At 42.4% G+C, this 24,034-nt stretch overlaps 1 protein-coding gene across 2 annotated transcripts in view; it reads left to right on the forward strand.

Moving 5' to 3' along the window:
- gabbr1b (gamma-aminobutyric acid (GABA) B receptor, 1b) overlaps window positions 1-24,034 on the forward strand; it is an 83,599-nt gene that overhangs the window by 57,378 nt on the left and 2,187 nt on the right. The window contains exons 10-16 of one of the 2 annotated variants that reach the window (XM_077744075.1): window positions 3,023-3,173; window positions 5,766-5,898; window positions 10,321-10,437; window positions 13,325-13,432; window positions 15,160-15,253; window positions 19,462-19,589; window positions 23,832-23,960. In XM_077744075.1, coding sequence (XP_077600201.1) covers window positions 3,023-3,173; window positions 5,766-5,898; window positions 10,321-10,437; window positions 13,325-13,432; window positions 15,160-15,253; window positions 19,462-19,589; window positions 23,832-23,960 — 860 coding nt within the window. The remainder of the gene's footprint in view (window positions 1-3,022; window positions 3,174-5,765; window positions 5,899-10,320; window positions 10,438-13,324; window positions 13,433-15,159; window positions 15,254-19,461; window positions 19,590-23,831; window positions 23,961-24,034) is intronic. The other variant, XM_077744074.1, reaches the window with a different exon arrangement.

A 24,034-nucleotide genomic window follows, 5' to 3' on the forward strand; every position in this document is an offset into this window, starting at 1 on the left:
GATAAATACGGGCAACTTTGTTGAACCCGCTATCTGCTGCCGGGGTACGAAACTTGACTGAATATTCCGCCACGCTTTGGACGCCGTGGCGGAGAGACATCAAGCACCTCGCTTGTCCCCACCTGCGCAGTGGGTGATCGAACAGTTTACGCATCTCCGCTGTGAAGTCAGAATATGAGGAGCAAATATTCAAGCCTCTCTCCAGTTCGGTGGTGGTCCATAACAGAGCTTCACCGTGAAGAGTCGATGCGGTAAGCGATCATGGCTCGGTCCGTGCTGTTTGTGAGGCTCTGTTGCTCAAACATTAAGCTGCATTCGACAAAGAAAGGCTGACACGCGCCGAGGTCGCCATTATATGGGGCGGCCGTCGGGAATATGAGTTCGCAGAGCGGAGGCGACAGGGTTATCGCCTGAGCTAGCAAGATTGGGGTTGGTTGTGTCTGTTGTACATGAAGTGACGGCGGTAACTCTGTCTGCATTGACTAACGCTTGGAAAATCTGAGATACTTCAGTCAGGGGGAATGAATCGCTTGGCTGTACTGATCTTAGAGCGTTGCCGGATAGTGGAAGTTAGGTCAGAGCCTGCGGGGTCCATACCTGGATGGATCCTGCTATTACGGTCATGGGTGCAGGACCCCGAAGCAGACAAACGCACACAAGCTGGACGTGGAGCTTTATGTTTATTTTGAGTGGCTGTTATGTTGGATGAGGCAAAGGGACAAGGGGTGAATCGTAATGGAGTAATCTTGCGTAGCGTGGAGGTCGATAGCCTAGAGCAGGGGTGGCCAACCAGTCAGAGACCAAGAGCCACATTTTTTACCGTGTTACCGCAAAGAGCCACATTTTTTACTGTGTTACCGCAAAGAGCCACATCACACAGATTTATTGTAAATGTCACACACCAGCATAGTAATGACATAAATTGACTCCTACAGTACTAACAGCACAGGCCAGTCATTATCAACAATGAACATTGTGTGCACTGTCTCACACAGACAAACTCTCAGTTCAACCAAGTCCGCAAACAAAAATATAATAATTTACAATAGCGTTTTTCTTTTTCTATGCATGTTACTTAGTGGGACTTCTGTCATAAAATCAGAGCCTATTTTTGCGCAACGTTCGCTCCTTGTGAGCTGTCATTTATTATGAATGGCTTTTAACTAGCGCGCCCACCACGTGGGTGTCCACCTCGCTCTCCTATTGGCTGCTCCCGGCTGAGCACTCTCGCCTTGGTCTGCTTCGCAGGGGGGTGTGGCTTTTTCAGCCGACGCTCGATCTTTGGGATACTTTTTGTGTGCGCGACGCTGTTCATTGTCGCTTCTGGTTCACGGGAGCTCTCCCACTCTGTTAAAAACGTTTACTCAAATGACCTTGCTCCTACTGGGAAACTTTGAGGTATTTTCATCCCAAGCACATGCGCATTGGACGAAAATACCGTATTGAACTCAAGCGAAGCGCACACGCAAATAAAAATAAAACACAAATACAAACTTTGATATGGACGTAAGAGCCACATGAAACCGGGCAAAGAGCCGCATGCGGCTCGCGAGCCGCGGGTTGGCCACCCCTGGCCTAGAGGTCCGTAGAGGGTTCCTAAGCGCACGTACAATATGCTTCGTTGTGGTTGAGATTGTGGTCCTTGGTGGTGAGCGTGGTCAAGGTCCTGGGAACAAAACAAGAGGTCGGAGATCAGGTGGCAAAGAAGGAGGTATCGCGAGAGGGTACATTGCAGTGAATTGATGAAGACAACCCAGCAATTTATTTGCACCACACCACAACCACAGGTCAAAACATAGAATCAATGTGTCATTTAGTGGCCCCAGATTCAGACCCAAGCCTGTAAGGTTGAAAACAGGTAAAGTTACCAAATGCAATATTAGTGGAAACAATGTCATGTCGTTTACTGCTTTCATAAGAGGATAGACACAATTTCTTTTTCTGTTTACAAAAGGACACAAGCTTTGTTTTGTCATCACCATTTACAATCAGGTGTCATTTTAGGGTCACCCTTAAGAGAGGTCGGGGCCCTGTACATGTTATACAGATTTGATTCATGGTAATTGGTGGTTGGTATGGTAGTCTGGTTGTCTATAGTCCTTATAAAGTGTGATTTATGGATGTGTGTGTATGTGCGTGTGCCCCGAGAAACTCGCTGGGGGAAATTCTTCCTTTTGTAAAAGACGTGAAAAGGCGTCCTACCATACGACCAATCAGCCATGCGGTGCGTTTAGACACATCATGTAAAAACAATGATTCATACATTAACTCTGCTTCCAGATTTAACAAATAAAAGATTGAGCTTACACACTTGGAGAAGGTGGAGAAATTCAATTCTCTATTAGGATCCGACAGCCATTTCTGGCCACCATAAAAAATATCAACTCAGTGTTGTACGGTTTGGACAAACATAGTGAGAGAAACCTAACATAGCGACACACATTCACACCCACACATCCATAAATCACGCTTTATAAGTAATATAGACTACCATTAGTTCATAGTATGCTAAAATTCCCATCTGGTTTCCAACAATGCCACACAATTTGCCACGACTTAATCTTAAAAATGCTCAATTCATTTCTTAAGCAATTAAGCGATAAACATAGGTCGGATCAGAAATCATTACCTAGTTAACTACTTAAGTGACCAAGATGTGAAAAGCCTTAAATCACCCTGTTATCTCCTGACAGTAAATTTCGACACTCAAAATAGCTACTTTAACTGATGCAATTTAACCAATGTGACCACTTTTTTTTTAATAAGATCCACATTTTGTTAAGATTCTCCAATTTAGAGGAACGGCTGTGTGCTACACAGTGTTTGACGTATGGCTCCGGAAAATGTGATACAGTTGAACAATTTGGCTTCCTGTTATGAAGTTCGTGCGGGCACTATTTTCTTGCTTAAATAGTCGATCTGAGCCACACACCAAATAATAACCGAACCCATGGTCTCTGATTTATTAAAAAAAAACATTACCAAAACAACTTGTACATTTCTATTGTCCTTTCCTTTATAGGCTCTGGACCCCCTGCAGACCAGACAATGGTCATCGAGGAGTTCCGCTACCTGTCTCAGAAGCTATTTGTGTCCATGTCAGTTTTTTCTGGTTTGGGAATCTTATTGGGCATTATCTGCCTCACTTTCAATATCTACAACAGCAGTGTCAGGTACATGGGTTCATCTTTTAATATTGATGACCATGAATCTTATTTAAATGTTTTTTTCCTTATGGATAGTTACAAAGTTTCAACTAGAGTTCAGTGATGGAAGTATTCATACATCCATTTATTACATTCCATTTATCCTCACAAAGGTCACAAGGGTACCATAGCCTATCCCACCCAACTTTAGGCAGTAGGTGGGGGACACCCTGAATTGGTTGCTAACCAATCACAGAAGTTATGTAATGTAAATAATTTGTTATTATGATTAAGTTCAGAGCTTATCGCTAGTCGCACCAGCCACAAAAAAAGAATGAAGTGGAAAAACATAAAATTCAAAAATAACACAGTCACACTGTCTTATAATTCCTATCATGGGAATGTTAATAGCATAGACCAAGAAAAAGCCCTACATGTTAAAGTGATAACAATTAAATGGAGAACAACATGTTTGTTCCTAAGGGGGTCGCCACAGCAAATTAACTTTTCAAATTCCACTTTCTACTTCACCATTTCTTTTGCATCCTCCTCTTCTTTACCATCCCCTTTCATGTCCTTTTTTAGGTCGACCACTAGGCCTAATTCCTTGTAGTTCCACTCTCAACATCCTTATATACTTATATAGTCCATATCCCTCCCCTAGACATGTCAAAACCATCAATGTATTGTCTCAGTTCTAATCCTATTCAACATGATCACTCCGAAGGAGAAATCTCCGAATTAACGCCAACCAAATGCAAAATAGGTGTTTTTAAGCATAATACATAACAGTTATCCATAAATATAATCTAAACAACCCAATGTAACATGTTTACCAAATTTTCAATCGCACTCCAAATCCATCAAACTCTTCATCAGTATTAATCTTGAAAAACTTCAGAAGTAGAGGGCACTCCGAGAAGTCACTTTTTACTTTTTTTCCCGTCATCGATACCACTCAAGCCTTGCAGGAGTTGCCGGAGCCTATGCCATCCAACTTCAGGCGATAGGCGAACTACACCCCACACTGGTCACCAGTCAGCTGTAGGGCGCACAGGGAGACAGAAAAACATTCACACTCATAATAGTACCACCACTAAGCGGTGATCGATGCCACGCTTGCCTGCACCAAAATCAGGCAAGTGAACCCCTACACAATTAGATGGCTCCCTCTCAAACTTGTCAGTGTTTGTTGCTAAGTGTTTTTGTGTCATCAAGGTTGCAGTCATTGAACAGGTATTGCAGGTATTGAAACTTTTGGACCCGGCCGGGGGCCACATTGACTTTAAAAATTTGACAGATGGACCGGGTCAGCACAAGATACGATACATAAAAAACTGCATCCGTTAACAGTACATATGAAACAAACAGAAAAAAAAATTATATATGAAAGCACATATATACATAAAACAGATGTACATGCATGCATACGGTAGGTCCTAACATACAGCCAGGATAAAGATAAAGCGGCTCAGAAGATGAGATGAGAGAATTGTTCAATGATGGTGCAAATTCATTTAGATTTTAGACAGTGTCAAAAATGTTTGTATTATTATAAATGTTTGTATGCCGTTTTCTCAAAAAGCCTGAATATTTCTCTCATCTCATTTTCAGAACCGCTTCATCCTCATTAGGATCGTGGGGGGTGCTGGAGCCTATCCCAGTTGACTCCGAGCCAGAGGCGGGTGACACCCTGAAGTCTGAATATTTGATGAACATAATTTATTTTGGGGTTGTGCTTGCATATTGTTTCCTGATGACTTTTGTTTAAAAGGGATTTAGTAACAATTGTTGATAGCAGATGTTTTAGTAGTAATATTGCCTTTTTACAGTCTTGGTTGACACTCATTTCCTTGGGGTGCAATTTTCAACTCCTACTGGGTAGGTATTATAAGTGAACAAAGCTTTAAACAGACCAAGCAAAAGTCCAAGCCATTATCAAGATTTTTCCAAACAGTTTTTTGAATACTGCTAAAGAAATAAGCTAAGATGTGTCTGTGTTATTTACATTTAATATGATGACAAACGGCAAAATTATCATAATTATTTGTTGTGAAACTAGATGTGCGTAAGAGATACGTGTGTTGGTTGGGAATACTAAAAGATATTCTTCTGAAAACTACCAGAATGTGCAATTCCTAAGAGATATTGCTTAATATATTCAAAGATGTTACAAACAGACAAAATTTGCTCAAAGTGAGCTATTACTCCTCATCACTTATTGGTTCCAAGATATCGAAGTTTTTTAAGGGCACCAGAGGCAAGGCAAAGGCAAGTAATAAATTAAAAAATAAGGATTATTATTATTTTAGCATAACTTCATTTTTGAGAGAGATATCATTCTATAGTTGCACAGCATCTGGGGATTGCTGTGATGATTATAAATAGAACAACAATTTATAATAAAATTAAGAAAATACATTACTGGTGCTTCAATAGTACAGTAACACTTAAAAGCTGTTTGCGTCTTTATGTACAATGAATCTTCCGTGTCTTGGTTTGCCAGCCAGTAACTAAAATTGAAAGCTTCAATTATCTCTGGATATTGAATGAATAAATGGTGTCTGCTTATAGAAATGATTATTCAATGCCCTGAATGTGTTTGTTTTATTGTCACAGGTATATTCAGAATTCCCAACCATACCTTAACAACATGACTGCAGTGGGCTGCATGATGGCTCTCGCTGCAATTTTCCCTCTGGGTGTTGATGGCCTTCATGTCCACAGGAAGCATTTCCCTGTTGTCTGCCAGGTACACTATTGACTTCTTTCAAACACTGAATGCACCAATGCACAGCATTCACACAGTTACCATGGAAACAGAGCTTTATTTCGACATTTATGGTGGGTTTTATTTGTTGCTTTGGGTCCTATTAGTGCTGTGAGGTAAGTCCTGGCTGATATCTTTGTTACCATTAGGGTGTCTTAAGAAACCTCAGATGTTAGGTAACTCAAATTAGAGGTTAGATGTACAGTACTACAGGTATGTTTTTCATTTTTAATGATGGCTCTTCTCTCCATGAACCATTACTTTATCATAGAGGTGAGATTTGTATGCTTGTGTGTTTCACTAATCCTAGGACCTATGTTGACTGCCACATGATACCATATGGCAAACAGTTCCTAGGTGAGGAAGAAGAATAAATATATGGCTCAAAGGGCTCCTATGATGGAAAAAAATCAACAGATGTTTCCCTTAAACAACAAGGTGAGGTTCACTAGAAATAATCTGGTGGCCAACCCTGCACCAACGAAGCCCGGTAGGACATAAGCCTAAAAGGATATGTGGGTCCCTCATCCCTTTGGCCCATCACCTGTTTAAGGGGCCAACTGGGTTATGTGCGAAGAGAGCTGCATTGCTGCTAAAGGCAAGGCTCTAGGCATTCAGGTCCCTGCCTACAGAATGTCAACTGTCCTTGAGAGATGAATCCTGAGTTGGTGGCTCAGGTTAAGAAGTTCTGTCAAGATATAGTTGATCTCAGTTCCAAAGCTTGGGCTCTGTACAAGGTATAACATTTCTTTGTCATTGTAAGTACAAGGAAATGCCCTTCCAGATACAGCCCGACCAAGACATTGAAAACATCACATACTGGATTGGCGAGAGACAAGGCAGGCTGACTGCCAAATCTCAAAAACTACCTGCGCCTCCCGTTCAAATGAAGATAAATCACAGGCATGGAAGAAAGACCTACACTTAGAAGCAGTACTAGACACCACAAGTAGGGAACGTGACACCAAAAAAAGGTAAGGACAGGGTTTGACGGTGTTTTGTCACTAGTATGTGGCAGGGGAGAAAGTTCGGTGTGGTGGAGAGGAGAAGGGATGGGGAGCTGGGACACATTACCTTCTAAAAGATAGGCACCCATGCCAAAGATACATTTTAGACAAAATGTTTAGCATTACAGCCCCGCAATGTGTCCAATGCCACAAAAATCCATGTATTTTCTGGCCTTTTTCATACTAAGCTGCCCATCCATGTCTACTTGGCATCTGTCTCACAGTCTGGTCAGTTGTTGCATCCATCTTAAGATACAGCTCCCCCTCCCCCATCAAAACCCAAACAACCCTGGCAGAGTCTTTGACCAATTTGGGTACCTGATCCCATTCAAAGAGCTTCAACAATGCCTTCCCAATATAGCGGTTTGCCAAGGTTCCACCAATACCTATCAACATGATACCCACCGCCGTGATTCCAATCAGATAGCCATCCGGCTCATTGGTAGACACCAGGGTTAAGGGATGCCAGTACAATAAAGAGGATTCTATAAAGTTGTTTGGCCTGTAGGTATACATATAGCTAATTCCTTAGTTTATTTTAACAACACTTGGCAGCATAAATCTGGAAAGACTGTCCACAGACAGCTCAGTTCTCACTTCAGTGTAGTCTGAGTTTTAGTATCCTCCTTGCTTGCGTTTGTCTCCTTAGTTTTCTTTTTTAATTTAAACACTTGCTGCTGGAATGGCCATAATTGAATTTTTCATTATAGAACTAATAAATGTTATCTAATTCAGGTCTGTTTACATCACTGCAGAAGACTACCCATTATTATTATGAATCCTTAGAGAAGATTTTTCAACAGCCAAAAGATTAGTGAAAGGACTATTGGTAACATTTTTCATTATATGTTAAGTCTTGCGTTAGCATATTTTCCTAAGTGCCAAAAGGTAAAAAATGCCTCTATAAGGAGAATATTGTAAAGCTTCAATTTCTCACATTCACTACCATGCAGCTGAATTAACTTCTTTTGTTTTCTGTGAAAAACATTTAGAGATTGCAATTGATTTTTAATATATAAAGGGGTGGGCCCTTGTTGCTTTCTAGGCTGTTGTTAACAAGAATACTTAACTCTAGTGAATCAGGTAGAGTAGTTTATAAGATTCAACTTTAATCACTGGGCCCGGCGGTAAGTCAATATCCATTTTAATGTTTAAGCAAATACAAAGGAATTACAGGGCTTATGCACACCATGATGACAGTGTTGTACCAACAAAGTTAATTATTAAAGATTCTTCAGAATTGTTTAAAAAAACAGCAGAAAGACTCTAAATATCCCTCACAATTCAAAAGCGATTCTCCACTCGTAAAGGGACCCTCCAGGAAATAGGGTTTATTTTTTGTTAGCAAAAACATTTTAGGAAATCTTTGCTCCGATGAATAGAATTGGCTTTCATTTTCAATATCAATCCATTATGAAATTATCTGTAAACAATGACTCATCCCCTTTTATGCCCCCTTTTTCTTAGTGATAGGTTGATTAATAATTACCTTGGTTTGTGATTATCAATAACTGCAGGCAGACATCTTATTCAATTATTGACATTTAATTAAATAGATTGTATCACGGATAAGAAACCTTAAGGGAGGAGATCTTCAAAAGTATCCTCTCGAACCGTATTTCGCGTACAGCTTTAAGGCATTTTGAATAAAAACAATCACGCCTTCATTTGACCTAACAATCATATAACAATTACATAAAGAAGCCCGAAGTGTCCCGAGTGTTATGGAAGTGGCAGATATCCGTATCTGTTGTTAGACCTTGGCGTCTTTGCCTTGGATGAGTCCATGTAAGAGTTGACTAGGCAGCAGTTTATGACCTCGAGCCGAACAATAGGAAGACTTTTAATGATTTAACAAAGAAACGAATTACTACACATATATCTATAATAGTAATACAGAATAAACCCAACACTTAGCAAAATCGGCAAGCCCCAATGAGATTTTGAAGGCAGCGGATCGTGGATTTATTTCAGAAAAACGCTAACGATTGTCATCTAAATGTCTGTGTATATTACAACTCTAAAACACTTCAACTTCTGAAATTGTCTGTCATCTGGGGTAGCTCTATACTCACTTTACCTCAGACTATATACCGCAAGTAATAAAATATTAGCATTGATATTTTCAGGGTAGCCCGGCGGCTGAGTTGTTAGCGCGTCAGCTCCAAAGCTCTGGGATCCTGGGTTCATATCCAGGTTGGTCCACCTGTTTGGGGCATACATATTTTCCTTGGGCCTACGTGGGTTTCTTCCAGGTACTCTGGTTTCCGCCCACATTCCAAAAGCGTGCATGCTACGCTGATTGGACACTCTAAATTGCCCCTAGGTATGGGTGTGAGTGTGCCTGGTTGTCCGTCTCCTGTGCCCTGTGATCGGCTGGCCACTGATTCATGGTGTCCCCCGCCTCTGGCCTGGAGTCAGTCGGGATAGTCTCCAGTACCCCCACGACCCTAATCAGGATAAAGCGGTTCAGAAAATGAGATGAGATGGAGAGATGGGACTAGAAGTACTTATGTGCTTTTACCGGCTGTGACTTGTATGAAACTCACTCAGTATAGTTCTGGAAACATACACTAGTGCAAATCCAACTATTTCCTTGTTTTTAATCATTAATTTTTCTTACCGCTTATCCTCACAAGGATCATGGAGGATGCTGGTGCCTATCCCAGCACACTATGAGCACCAGGTGGGGACACCTTTCAATGGTGGCCAGCCAATCACAGTGAATTTTAATTAACGATCAGCTGTCTTTTGCTCACTCGACTTCCTACTAATTAGAATTTAGTTTCATGAAGTGAAGTAATTCAAAAAACAAAAATTCCATCATGAGATATTAGAAATCTGACATCATCACTCAACACACACATTCAAGTTTATTTTTTGGGTCTTTAAACTTTAGTTGTATGTAGTGTAAATTCCGCGACATTCAGGATATTTATGTGAGTGCACTATTTACTAATCATAGTACCAATGCTAATTTGTTAACATTGAATTTACCAGAAAAAAAGACTCTCCTAAGACTTAGAGAAATAGATAGCCTTCAATTGACATGAAAGTGACCGATGTAGAGGTTACAGCTTTTCTTCTGAGACTGAGAGGGGTACAAATTAACTAATTAAATTGTAAAACCACCCTCTTGTCTAAGAAGTTTCCGTAATTACCTTTGCCATTTTAATTTCTTTCCTTATTGAAGGTTGTGTTGCGCATGACTACAGCCAAAGCAGCTTCATGTCAGTAACAATTGAGAAAGCCTCTCCAAATTATAATTTCATTTGAAGGTCATTTCAGAAAGTCTTATTAACTGAGACAAGGCTTAAAGATGGCAAGTGTCTGTGAAACTAATTTGGTCCATTTGTTTGATAAATTAATCCAAGATTATTGTCTCTGTGCCTTACAGTTTCGACTCTGGCTACTTGGTCTGGGTTTCAGCCTTGCATATGGCAGCATGTTTACCAAGATATGGTGGGTCCACACTGTCTTCACTAAGAAGGATGAGAAGAAGGATAAGAAGAAGGTAATTGTGAAAGGAAAGCTATAGGTGGGATTTATTAAACACATTTTCCACAAGTAGTTAAATCTCACCCCAGCTTTTCTGCCAAGCAGCAGAATTCAGCTTTATTTAATCGTCATATCTTTGAAGGGCAAGCTCCCTTAGCAGTTATGATATATCCCCCAATCAAGTATAATCTTTTTACATTAAGTTACCCAATGGTTTAAGAACTGGCCCACAACTTGCCCTTGAGCGTTATGCAGTATCTATTTGTCATTGTGCCAAGCCAGAGTACAAAGAAAAAAAAAAGAAAAAAAACAGTATGACAGTGAGCGAACAAATTTGGTGCTCGCCGTCATTTCGGCTGTATTTACAAAAGAAATCCTGCGGCTAGATGTTGGCGGGCCGAGGTTGAAAAACTCACACGACCGGGGGCGGGGCGAGCGCGTCGGCTAAATGTTTTTCGGCTAGATCAGGGGTCTCAAACTCAATTTACCTGAGGGCCGCAAGAGGCAGAGTCTGGGTGAGACTGGGCCGCATCAAGATTTCCACAAGAAAAGTGCTGATAAAACATTCCAACGTTATCAAATATCTTTATTTTTAACAAAAAGTAATGGATTAAATGAATTAACTTAAAGATTAATAAAAAATAAATCAATAAGTAATAAAAAAAATAAAAAATAATGAGAACACAGTAGATATACAGTGGCTGGCTAAGTAGAGAAAACTAATTATTTTTATTCTGTTTCAAATGTCTGTATGAACAGCTCTTTATATTTTAACTTTCTGAACTTGAATGGAACATTGAACACAAAATATTCTGGACACAGCTTCTTTTACTTCTTGCTGCTAGAGACCTGGCAGCACTTCTTCTCACATAGCTGAGCCACATTTGGCTTGAGGGAGGAAGCAGTGGAGACCCTCAATAGAGCTTGAAGATGCTCATCAGTAAGTCTGGACCTATACTTGGACTTATTGAAGTTCAAGGTGGAGATGAGTTTGTGCTCCCAAAAAGGCACATGGTCCGCTTGAACATTCGGGAATGTTCAGGGAAACTGGGGGTCAACTCTCTCAAAAATTGCCCAAGCTTGTCTGCTTCTCCTCTCACCTCCCTGAACTTTGCTTTGAGTGCAGAGTTGCACTGCAGGTCAATGAGCTCCATTTGAAGCTCAGGAGGGGCATCTTGCACATCAAAGGAGAAGGGGTCCGCAAAATTTGAAATGTGGCCTTGTGTGTCTTGAAGTCTGCAAATCTGTGATCAAATTCCTCCTGCAGCTTTGAAATGACCTCCACATATTTCTCACCACTGAATGGTGTGCCTGCATCCACAAGAGACTTGCATGCTGGGAAATGGAAAAGGTTTGTCCGAGAGAGCTGGGCTTTCCATAACAAAAGTTTAGTGCAGAATGCTCTCACGTTGTCATAGGCAGCACTGACAAGTTGCCCCTTGTAGCCTTGTAGCTTCTTGTTCAGTACATTAAGCTCATGTGTGATATCAACAAGAAAAGCTAAGTCCATGAGCCATTTGGGATCACTTAGCACAGGAACAGCAACCCCGCCTATCTCCATGAAATCTTTTACTTCTGCTCTCAACTCAAAAAAATCTCTTCAACACATTCCCCATGCTGAGCCAACGTACTTCAGTGAAGTAGAGCACATCCCCATATTCAACAAAGAAATATTGCACTCCCCACTTTTCATGAAACTGTCCGTGCTCATCACTGACCTTTCTCTTCACGGCAGGCTTTGAAACAGACATCTCTGGGGCTGTAATATGTGTTTACACTAGGAATGAGTCTCGGATTGAATTTTTAACTTTCAGTCGTGCGGTTCTGTGGCGCATGCGCACTTTCGATTTGACCGTTTAACTTTCAGTCGCGCGGGTCTGTGGCGCATGCGCACTTTCGGTCTCCGATCGTATTGGATTACAGCAGCTCTCCGAGCCGAGCGGAGTGAGCGAGGCACTGGACAGCCCGGCCAATGTCCCACCCTACAGAGCCGTATACTTCACTGTGATTGGTTCATCCAGCTCCGAACACAGTGTCATTCATATCAATCTTGCGAGCCGCACGGTCATTAATCTTGCATATAAAGACGCGGGCCGCATTGGGCTCGCGGGACGCGAGTTTGAGACCCCTGGGCTAGTTCGGCTAATTCAACGTTCGGCCAAATGGTCTTTTGGCGAGTTGGCTGTCGACCAGATGTCAGTCGGCCAAATGTCTTTCGGCAAGTGGACCGGCCACGGTACCGTTTGAGTGCCATACTGTCACAGTATAGGTTAGCACACTCTCAATGGCTGACCGGTAGAAGTTTAACAGCAGGTTGGTTTCCAGTTGCTCCTTCCTGAGTACTCACAAGAAATGTAGCCTCTGCTGCATCAATTCAGGGTGTTCCGTGCTTCATGCTTTATGGTCAGCTGGGATAGGCTCTAGAAACCCTAATGATCATTTTCAGGATGAGGGCCTCAGAAAATGAATGAACGCCTCCATAAGCCTCCATAGTCAATATATACTAGTAGTGGTTAACGAGAAGTAGTTGCATAACATATGAATTTGTTCGAAGAGAGGTTTCATATTCTTTGATGGCTTTTGAATAATCTGATAATCAGAGACCTTAATTTTGTGGAAAAACAAATGTAGTTCCTGTTTATCATTTTCAAACAAAAATTTTATCTCCTGAAATGCAAAGCAACACCTGTTTTCGCTAAACAAACCAGTTAAATATACATAGTCCCATTAGTCTTTCATTTTTTTTTCATTGCTCCATCGGATTATTGCTTTGTAGGTTTATAATGTTAGTTATTGTTTCATGGGCAACTTTAATGGGTCTGTTTGTGGCTTCAAAAATTTTTCTTTCGCAATATTAGATAAAGAGAAAGGATTTGTACCTCTTCCTTTCCTTGTTTCTTTAGCACCTGGAGCCGTGGAAGCTCTATACTACGGTTGGCGTCTTGCTTGGAATCGACTTCTTGTCTCTCATAATCTGGCAGATTGTGGATCCATTACATATCACAGTGGAGGTACGATTTTCAAAATATATTGTCATCAGTTTTGGGTATGAGCATTAAAAAAACCCTGATAAAAAAACTATTTTAACTGCAAATGATAGGGGATGTTTATGATGCAATGACAAAATTATGAAAAACTGTTAAAGGGGTACCCGGACTTTTGGTCGACGGATGTTTGGTCGACAGACACTTGGGGATACTGAGAGCATCTCACCTCTGAGTGTAAATATGTTTGTTTCATGGGAAAGGATTAATAAAATAAAGCTGTGGGAAAGTTTTATTAAGAAAATTAGGATTGAGAAAATGTTAATTAAACAGGTGGGAAATCTAAAGTTAATTATTATGTGTATCATTTATCTGTATATGGATTTTAAAGCTATAACCGTTACCAGACGTTGGGTCGACGGACACTTGGTCCCTGAACGTTTCATCGAACGGCCGTTTGGTCGCCGGACTCGCTCGCTCTCACAATTATAATTATGAGAGAGAGTTTACTGTTGAAAGAAATCAACCAGGTAATCTCTCGCTCTCAAAATTATAATCATGAGAGAGAGAGAGAGAAAACATTCCGTCGACCAAACGTCCGTTCGACAAAGGTCCGGGGACCAAGTGTCCGTCGACCCAACGTCCATCGACGAAACATCTGGACATGGTTAAAGGTTTAAAATGTAAATATAAAATATAAAACCTGGCGTTTTGGAAGACTAATTTGGGTAATTGTTTAATTCGGACACTGAAAATGGGGATTCTAATGGTTTTGTGAGTGATGATGACGTGAGTACATTGTAAAATGGCTAAATACAGTATAACCGAACTAAGTTTTGCTTCCGTTGCCTTTTTAAATACGTATTTTTAGCGTGCGGGTGTAGCATGCATTTGGTGTATGTAGCACCAAATTAGTGTGTTCGCCGTTGTACTATATTGATACTATTATTGCAAAGTTATCACAGCCGTCAACCTGGGTGTACTGACAAAAGGACTATATCCATAGCTTTGCCAGCGCTATAACAAGCAAGCCAAGTATATGTCAGCAGAGATTGGGGCCATTGCTTGTTGGTGCTTTGCAGGAGAGTCTTGGAGGAGTTGTGGAAGCTGGAACCAAGGACAATAATCAGGACTGCAAAAGAATGAGTGTTCATCTGGAAAGTGCATTTCCGGGCTGCATTTGATGACAGGACACATTTTGATAAGAAGATCACGGCCCATCAAGTTGACACGGTACTTCGGAGCATAGATGAAGGAATGAGTGAGAGTCTGTGATTAGCACATAGTGGATACTGGGGAGGTTAAAGGCAGGATGAACTCTTCACCCTTGCATCCCAGGATCCTGCAGCTTTTAGTTACTGGATTCAGGGCATCATCATTGTTGTGAGTACTTCCCCTGGGGAGTGGCATATTGCACATGGGGTTCGGCAGAGCGAGGTAATTTTTTTTTCGTTAGGTGGCTGCTATGGTTGGCCACCAGTGGAGGTCCTTGGGTCATTATAATAAGCAGGAGGAAATTTCACAAATGCGTATTGGGGAGGCGTTAGCTGGCGTTGCTCGTTACGGGAATCCCCCCCCCCCCCCCCCCCCCCATCCTGGCTTAGTTTCATCCCTCGGTTAGTCCATTGTTGAGGGCACTGCCAAAAACGGCGGTCACTAGTCCAATGGCCTATTCTCCCACAGGTGTAGCAGGCTAAAAATACACTATACTCATCTGTACTTTTTATCTATTGGTGTTGTTTTCATGTAAACAGAAATTCACCAGAGAAACCCCAAAAGGAGACCTGGATGTTTTAATCCAACCAATACTTGAGCACTGCAGCTCCGAAAAAATGAACACCTGGCTCGGTAGGTTGAATTGTTGACATTTCCAATGCTCTTTTCTACATTTGCATGCAGAATAATCTAATGGAAAGAAATGTTTCAAGCCATATGGAGATAGTGTCGGCCCCACAATGCTCATCTACCGCTCCCTTTGTTGCATTCCGGACTGAGTTCTCTCAACAGTGTTTCCCATATTTTACCTCAAAGTTTAGCGGAGAACCATATACACCTATCAAAAGAGCCACATATGACTCCTGAGCCAGAGGTTCGCTACTCCTGATCTCGTGCATCACCACCTAGCTTTCAATGTGTCTTATTGTAATTCCAACAAATTGATTGTTCAGAGCTCATTATCATTAATTTTGGGTCCTTTCTGACTATAAGCCATGAAAATGTTCTTGCTTGTTGGAAATGTGATTCATTTCTTTCTAGGGGAACATGTATGGACATTATGTTGTTATCTGATGAAATACCATTCAAACACAGAGATCTTATAATAACCGCCATAGAAATGGGCTCACCATTATAAGCTGCCATTCTAAGAATTATTTTTTTCTTTGAGTTTTAGCTTTAGTGATGCAGTACTGGCCCCCGCTGGACATATTTCTAAATACGAAGTGCCTTGGACGGACCAGAGGGGTTCAGAGAATAATACCATGCCATAAAGCACACTTTCACTTCTTAAATAATTTCCCATTATTTTAGGAAATATATATCATTTTTCTGGAGTAGGATTTCTACTATTTTTTTACTATTTCTTCTGTTCTGAATGCCCTTCTTATTCCTAAATGAATGTTATCTGTAACGGGTCGTATATGGCCCGCGGGCCGAGGTTGAAAAACATGTACACACACGCAACCGGGAGCGGGGTGAGCGGGGTGAGCGCGTCGGCGCAACGTCCGGTCGGCTGGCTATCCGGTTGGCTAACTATCTGTTCGGCTAACTATCCTTTCGGCCGAACGTGTCAGGAGCGGCTCGTTTTGTCCCTCCTGGCGTGCCGTCAGGGAAGAGCAGCTGCAGTCAATCTGCTGATTACTTCCGGTTTTGGTATTTAAATGTCAATGAGTCCTAGGATCATTGTCGGATCGTTCCTGCATGCGTTAGGCATGCTCCCGTATACTCCTGTAATGCTCCTGCACAATTCCAGCATGTTCCCGGCTATCACAGCGTGGATTCGATAGCTATGCTGCCCTACTTCATTTTCCTCGATACCTCTCGTCCTCCTGTTTCCGGTTTGGTATCGCTTCCGTTTCCCAAGTCCTCGTTGTTTTGTAAAGTTCCCTTCTGAGTTATTAAAGATGTTGCTTTGAAGCTACTTGCCTCAATTTCCCTCCTGTTCCCCGCGACTGGGTTCAACTCCTATCCCGAGCGCGCCACGATGACGCGGCGCGATCGTAACAAAACGCCCCCTCGGCGAAATGTCTTTAGGCCAAACATCCGTCGGCCAAACGTCTTTGGGCAAATCGCCCGAGTACCATTTAGTACTTACTTAGTGATTATTTATTAGTCTCTTTGTTGTTGTTATTTTTGCTTTTTGTCGTGAATCTTTAAATCTTATTCTACTTGTACAATGATAATAAAAGCATTCAATTCAGTTAGTAAATTCAGTCATCAAAGAACCTAACATTGAGGTTTTTGGAATGCTGAAGCCTAAGTGATCCTACACCACTTTGTGGCTTCATTTCATCATGTTTTTGTATCTTTAGTGTAAAAAAGAAGTTCATAAAAATGTCAAAATTCTGAGAACCGCAAGCAGAGGAGATGGGATAAAAAATGGCGGAAGTCAGGCCTCTGTTTCTTCTTCAGCGATGAATTGGGTGGCACTCAGTGGTGAAGAAAAAGTCACATTTGACTGCAGAAGAACGATATAAAAAGGCCAACATCTTGCCTTCTCCTGTTTTGTTGCGAGTGAATTTCCCATTGCGCACATCGCTTGTGGAGAAAGACTACGCGAGTCTATTCCAGGGTTTTTTGGATCTTGAGTCGCCATTGAATATCCCCCCTAAGCTTCCTGGCATCCAATGAGTCCAGGAAAAAAATAGACATGATGAAAATGACCAAGTAAAGTGATGTTGCTATTGTTAAAGATCTGCCATTGTGGCACAAATGAATCTACCATGCATTTTACCAAGGAAAAGGAAGCAAACTTTCAAAAGACGGCCACAATATATAACAAAATAAATAAAATTAAGTGAGTGGACCACTATGAATGAAAAAAGAACCAGTATTATGAGGGATTTATGCTATGGATAAGTGAAGCTGGCATGACGAGTGGACGTCAACACAGAAGTGCGAAAGGAGAGGACAACGACGATGCCAATCAAAGATGCAATAACCACCACCCTTCACACTGCATTCAGCCACCTTGAGAAAAGAGGAAGCTACGTCAGAATGCTCTTCAACGACTACAGCTCAGCCTATAACACCATGAGACAAGATATTCTTGACACTGCCATGTCCTTGTATCAAAGCATATTTTACAAAAAAAGAAACAGCAGTCGCCATGCTCCTTGTGCACTAAAAACCGCTCACCTTTTCATTATTATTTAACTCAAGCAGAAGGAACTATTTTCACTCCGTACAGTACTTAAAGTATTTACATTTTTTTATGTATTGATTATATTTAGATATTATTTCATTTACAGTCTTTTCATATGCATATAACTCTAATCTCATCTTCTCCTGAAGTCGGGGCCCGGGGAAGATGCTTCAGTAGGGAGGCCCAGACTTCCCTCTTCTCAGCCACTTCATTTCTTCCGGGAGTACTCCAAGGCGTTCCCGGGACAGCCGGGAGACATAGTCTCGGTGGGACGTGCCTGGATCACTTCCAGAGGGGAACACACAGGGGGGCATCCTGATCAGATATTCTCTGGTCACCGTTTTAAAAAGGGGAAACACCACTCCGGTCCGCCAATCGAGGGGGGCTGCTCCGATGTCCATGTTATATTGCAGAGACGTGTCAACCAAGAAAGACCCACAACATCCAGAGCCTTTGGAAACTCTGGGCAGATCTTATCCATCCTAGGGGCCTTGCTTTTTAACAACCTCTGTGACTTCAACCCCAGAGATCAGAGAGTCCACCGCAGACTCTCCCGGCTCCTCTTCCTCATGGGAAGGCATGTCGGTGGAATTGAGGAGGTCTTCAATGTATTCGACGAACCGATTCACAACATCCCGAGTCGAGGTCAGCAGCTCCCCATCCCCACTATACACTGTGTTGATGGTGCACTGCTTGCCCCTTCTGAGACGTCAGGTGGTGGACCAAATTGTTCTTGAAGCCACATTGAGGTCGTTCTCCATGGCTTCACCGAACTCCACCCTGAGGTTTTTGCCTCAGAAACGACCAAAGCCACCCGGTAGGCCAAAAGGGCCTAATAGGACACCCTTTTCAGCCTGACGGCATCCCTCACCATTGGTGTCCACCAGCGCGTTCTGGGATTGCCACCATGACATGCACCGACCACCTTGCGGCCACAGCTCCGATCTGCCGCCTCAGCAATAGAAGCACAGAACATGATCCACTCGGATTCATTTAAAAAATGTGTGATTGTAATAAGGCTTTAAAAGGGAGAAGAAAGCCTCCCAGATCTCCAATGTGTGTGGCTTTTGAACAAATCTTATTTTATTCCTTCTGATATGGACATTTGCTGTATTTTGTAATGCACTAAACAACATGGTGACTTTTTTTCACACTATGAAAAAAGTAATTTATATACTGAACAAGTAATTAGTATTTATAATCTCCCACATCACAAAATCGTGCATTGTAGGCTGGTTGAACACCGTAAGTTGCCCCTAGGTATAAGTGTGAGCATGTATGAAGTATCCATCTCCTGATGCCCTGCGATTGGCTGGCCACCAATTCAGGGTGTACGCTGGCTGGTGTCCATAGTCAACTGGGATAGCCTCCAGTACCCCCTGCAGCCCTTAAGAGGATAAGCGGTTGAATAAGCGGTGAATGAATGAATGGAGAGAATGAATGTTTCTACGATACTAAAAATGTGTTTTTCAATAGATCACTAAAGTATTTTAATGTAGATTACTACTACAAAAAATAAACAATTTTATGTAGTAAATGGTGGTTGTCACTAATAGTGGTTGTTTATACATGGGTGACATTTACTCATATTAAACCAAAGCAGAATAAATATACATGAATAAAATGCTATTCACTAATCATATGCACTAAAAATGCCAGTTGTGTTTCAGCAACTGTTTCAATCTTTCTGTAGGTGTTGTGTATGGTTACAAAGGCTTACTGCTTTTGCTTGGCATCTTCCTGGCTTATGAGACCAAATCCATTTCAACAGAGAAAATCAACGACCACCGAGCTGTGGGCATGGCCATCTATAATGTCGCTGTGAGTCAGACAAACATTCCTTCTTGAAATGTTTTAAAATGTGCTTTATTGTCAAGTTTTTGGTGTCGTGGAGTGTGGTCGGAACAAAACGGGGAAAGCAGGCAAAGTCAGGGTGTTGAGTCCATTAACAGAACTTTAATAAAATATGGCAAAGATTGTAAAATATTGCACAAACTTCAAAATCAAGTAACAAAATCAAACTTGGTGGAAAGGAAGCGGGGAAATGAGGATCACAGGACATGGAAATGAGCAAGACAAGCGGAGATGATCTGACTAGGACTGACAAACAGGGTTTACAGAGACAGGCTTGGTTGAACAAAACAATCAGGAAAAACCTGGATGACACAGGAGACAGCTAGCAGGATATACAACAGGTGCAGGAAAATGACAGGTGAACTCATTGGGCAATCACTGTAACAGGTCACGCAGAGGAAAAACATAAGAAAACCAATCCCTAACATAACCACCCCACCTAAGGGATGGGTTCCAGATGCATAGAACAACACAAAACAAGAAACCCTAAACACTAGACGGGGAGAAGAGCCCCAACGCATTTTATGGTGGACGTCGGGGCTGATCTGGCCAGTTGGGCGGTCGTCTGGTCTGGCCCATGAGAAAGGTGGGGGCTGTCCGGTCTGACGGTCGTCCGGTTGGGCCCACGGGCAAGCGGGGGGCTGTCAGGTCCGGCGGTCATCCGGTGGGGCCTTCGAAGACGCTTGGCTGGCCTGTCTGGTGGACGTGGAAGCCAGCCCTCAAGGAAGCGGCTAACTGGCCGGTCTAGTAATCATCCAATCCGGCCCTCGAGGAAGCGGCTGGCTGGCCGGTTTGGCCCACGAGGAAGCGGACTTGGTGTCCTACCAATTGCCGGGCACAAGGATATGGACAACCTTTCACACTCATACCTAGGGGCTATTTTTTGCCCTGACACGTTTGCAATGTTGATGTGACTTAAAAGGGACAAACACACTGTACACAAAACATTTATGTAGACATTTTTCCGCAAACAAAATAAGGAACTAGGCCGGGGTGTTTTCTTAGTTACGACGCTAAGTGATCGACTCTGAGTTTCTGAAGAAAGGGAATAGTTATGTTTTCTTGATGTTGGAAAAAAGCTTTTGTGTGAATTGCTGGGATCGGACGAACTAAATCTACTGCTTTATTGTTTGCAGAAAACGCACATTGCACAATAGCACCCTTGGCAACTTTTCTAGTGAAGTCTCTTGAGTTTGTGTAGCAACAGCAGGGCTTCGGAGGTCATCTGTCCAGTTTGAACAGATGTGACCTCTGTCCATGGTGCTGACTGACCAGTAGAACAATGATTTAGGGAAGTAATTCAGTCTATTTCCTATGTAACGCTGATTAATGAATGTTGTTTAATGTCGGCTTTTCTCCAATGAAGTTAGTTTCCTATTCAAACAACACTAAATGAACAAACCAATGGTGATAAACACGTTCTTCATGTTGTAATGGGACCTCTCGGCCATTGTAGGTGGAGTTTGCCATTTCAGCAATTATTTGTTGCCAGGGTCAGAAACCTGCCTCGAGGCCTTCAAAATAAGTTCTGCAGGCTCTTCTGCATTAAACAAACGTCAAAAAGACTGTTGCTTTAACCAATCAGAATTCAATTTGGTGACACCAAGGCCTTCTCGCAGGCGTGGGGATACGTCATCACTTTCACCAACTATGATTGGCTAGTGATAGAGTATGAGGGCCAAAGCCAGAGTGAGCTAGCCAGAGCTCGCTAGGCCAGCAGAGAAGGCCTTGAACGCCCTGATGGCACACCACTGGTAAATATGTATACATGGAATTGTACAGATTTTTTGAAAGCCCTTTAATAAAATCCTCCATCCACCCCTACGCCCTCCCACCGCTCAGCCCATTGCACTGGGCTGCCTGAACAGTTAATCGTGATACCCAGGTGCCGACAGCCACAGTTAATCGCCCATGTTATCTGTTAGGTTCATTAATAATTACCTTCGTCCGTAATTATCAATAACTGCAGGAAGACATCTTATTCAATTATTGACATTTAATTAAATAGAAATGGATACAACAGATAAAAGCCTCCGAAGGGGAGCGTTACAGCAAGTGTCACCTTACAACTTCCGAACGTCTCCTCGAATAGACGTTTTCGTCCCACTCTTATGGTCATGAATCAAAACAATTTACAGAGTTGTTGATCATTCCATCACGTATGAGTAAAAACAACATCTGGGACTACAATAACAATCAAAGTATTTTACCAATAACAAAAACAGGAGACTAGACCTAACAACATTTAGATTAGAGTAATTATACAACCTCCTTGACCTAAGAATCATATAATATAATCATAATCATATAATCGTTACATACAGAAAAACCCGAAGTGCACGGTTACATAACGATAACAATATTCTTGTTATTGGCCGAATAGCCCTGGCCTCGTCACCAAGGGCCCACCAAATCTCAAGGACCCAGATTGGGTGGATTGTTTGTATAACCAGCCTGGAACAGGCCGTCCAGGTTAAAGATGACTTGGTGTGACCTCGCAACACTTGGAAAATAGAAAGAGAATGATTTAAACAAAGAAAGGAATTAATACAGAGAATAGAAAGAGAATGATTTAACAAAGAAATGAATTAATACGACTATTATAAAAGTAATACAGAATAAACCCAACATTATCTGATGTCAATATCCAGGGGATCCTTTTCTCAATGGAGGGACTCTGATTTTTTCTAGACCAATTCGGGCCCCGATTGGCTCCACCAGAGGATGATGACCCCTACTTTGTTCCGATTACTCCTACCGGGATTACCCCGACCAGCATCTGCATGGTCGGCTGGCCACCTACAATGGGCCACCATGTCACGGCGGGGGTGCTGTGCCATCTTCCCGGACCGAAAGGAGGACTTGGACACTCAAGCTCCTCGCTCGACCCCGCCCGTCCAAACTCCTTGCCCGACCACACCTGTCCAGATGCCTCGCCCGACCACGCCGTTCCAACCTTCCCAAATTCCTGTGCCAGAGCCACTCAAAGAACTCCCGGTGCCACTGGGGCCGCCAGTCGCACCCGTACCGAAGCCACGAACCAGTCTTCCAGTGCCGGCTGGTCTGCCAAGTGCCGGTCTGCCAAGCGCCCGTCTGCCAAGCGCCAGTCTGCCAAGAGCCAGTCTGCAAAGCACCAGTCTGTCAAGCGCCTTCAAAATCAGTTCTGCAGGCTCTTCTGCATTAAACAAGCGTCAATATGCTTGGCAGTCATCCAAGCGCCAGTCTGCCAAGCGCCAGTCTGCCAAGCGCCAGTCTGCCAAGCGCTTGTCTGCCAAGCGCTTGTCTGCCAAGCGCTAGTCTGCCAAGCGCCAGTCTGCCAAGCACCAGTCTGCCAAGTGCCAGTCTGGCAAGCTCTGTTCTGCCAAGCTCCGTTCAATTATTTGATTAAGGTTACCTGGTGGAGGGAAATATGTAAAACACTAAACCATCAGGCTTTGATGATGTACCTCCTTCAGGTGTGTAGCGATACAGAACCCAGGATGCGAGAAGGAAAAAGCGAGGGAAAAAAAATGATTAAATACTGTGAGGCAACATGATTTGCTTAAGTTAGCAAATAATTATATTGCTGCCCGGAAATACTTCAACTTACAACATCTTGACATAACACTGCCAAAGTCAAGATTAACAAAAGTCCAACTCAATATTACAATCATAATGTGTAGTGCAATAGGTTGGTAGGTTATGAAACAAAGGATTTTCCAAATAAATTACTAACATTTCATGTGGCCCGACGGATGACTGGTTATCGCGTTGGGCTCACAGTTTTGGGTCCCGGGTTCGATTCCAGGTCGGTCCACCTGTGCAGCATTTGCATGTTATGCCCGGCATGCGTGGGTTTTCTCTAGGTCGTCCAGTTCCGTTTCATATTCCAAAAACATTAAAACATCTAAATTGCCCCTAGGTATATGAGTTTGAGTGGTTGTCTGTGTATTTGTGCCCTGCGATTGGCTGGCCACCAATTCAGTGTGTCCTGCCAGGAGTAGGCTGGGATAAACTCCAGCACTCCCCGCAACCCTTGTGAAGATAACGCCATTTCAGAAAATGACTGAATTACTAACAATTATTCTCAATTTCCATTCACCAGAATGTAGTGGTGCAACTACTTTTTATAGGTTGCGCAAATATTTTATGGGGGTTTTGGCATGTGCACTTCTATTCCTTGAAGCATTCATGTCTTTTTAATAATGTTTTCTCAAATCTTGTTCTCAGGTGCTTTGTTTGATCACAGCGCCTGTCACCATGATTTTGTCTTCTCAGCAGGATGCCTCATTTGCCTTCGCCTCCTTGGCCATCGTTTTTTCTGTCTACATCACCCTCGTGGTTCTGTTTGTTCCCAAGGTAAGGTTTCAGTACATCAAGTTTTTTATATTAAGTATTTAAGAAATAGTTCATCATAATGGAAGACGGGAAAA

This window comes from Stigmatopora nigra, chromosome 21, assembly GCF_051989575.1.
Source record: "Stigmatopora nigra isolate UIUO_SnigA chromosome 21, RoL_Snig_1.1, whole genome shotgun sequence".
Taxonomy (NCBI): Eukaryota; Metazoa; Chordata; class Actinopteri; order Syngnathiformes; family Syngnathidae; genus Stigmatopora; species Stigmatopora nigra.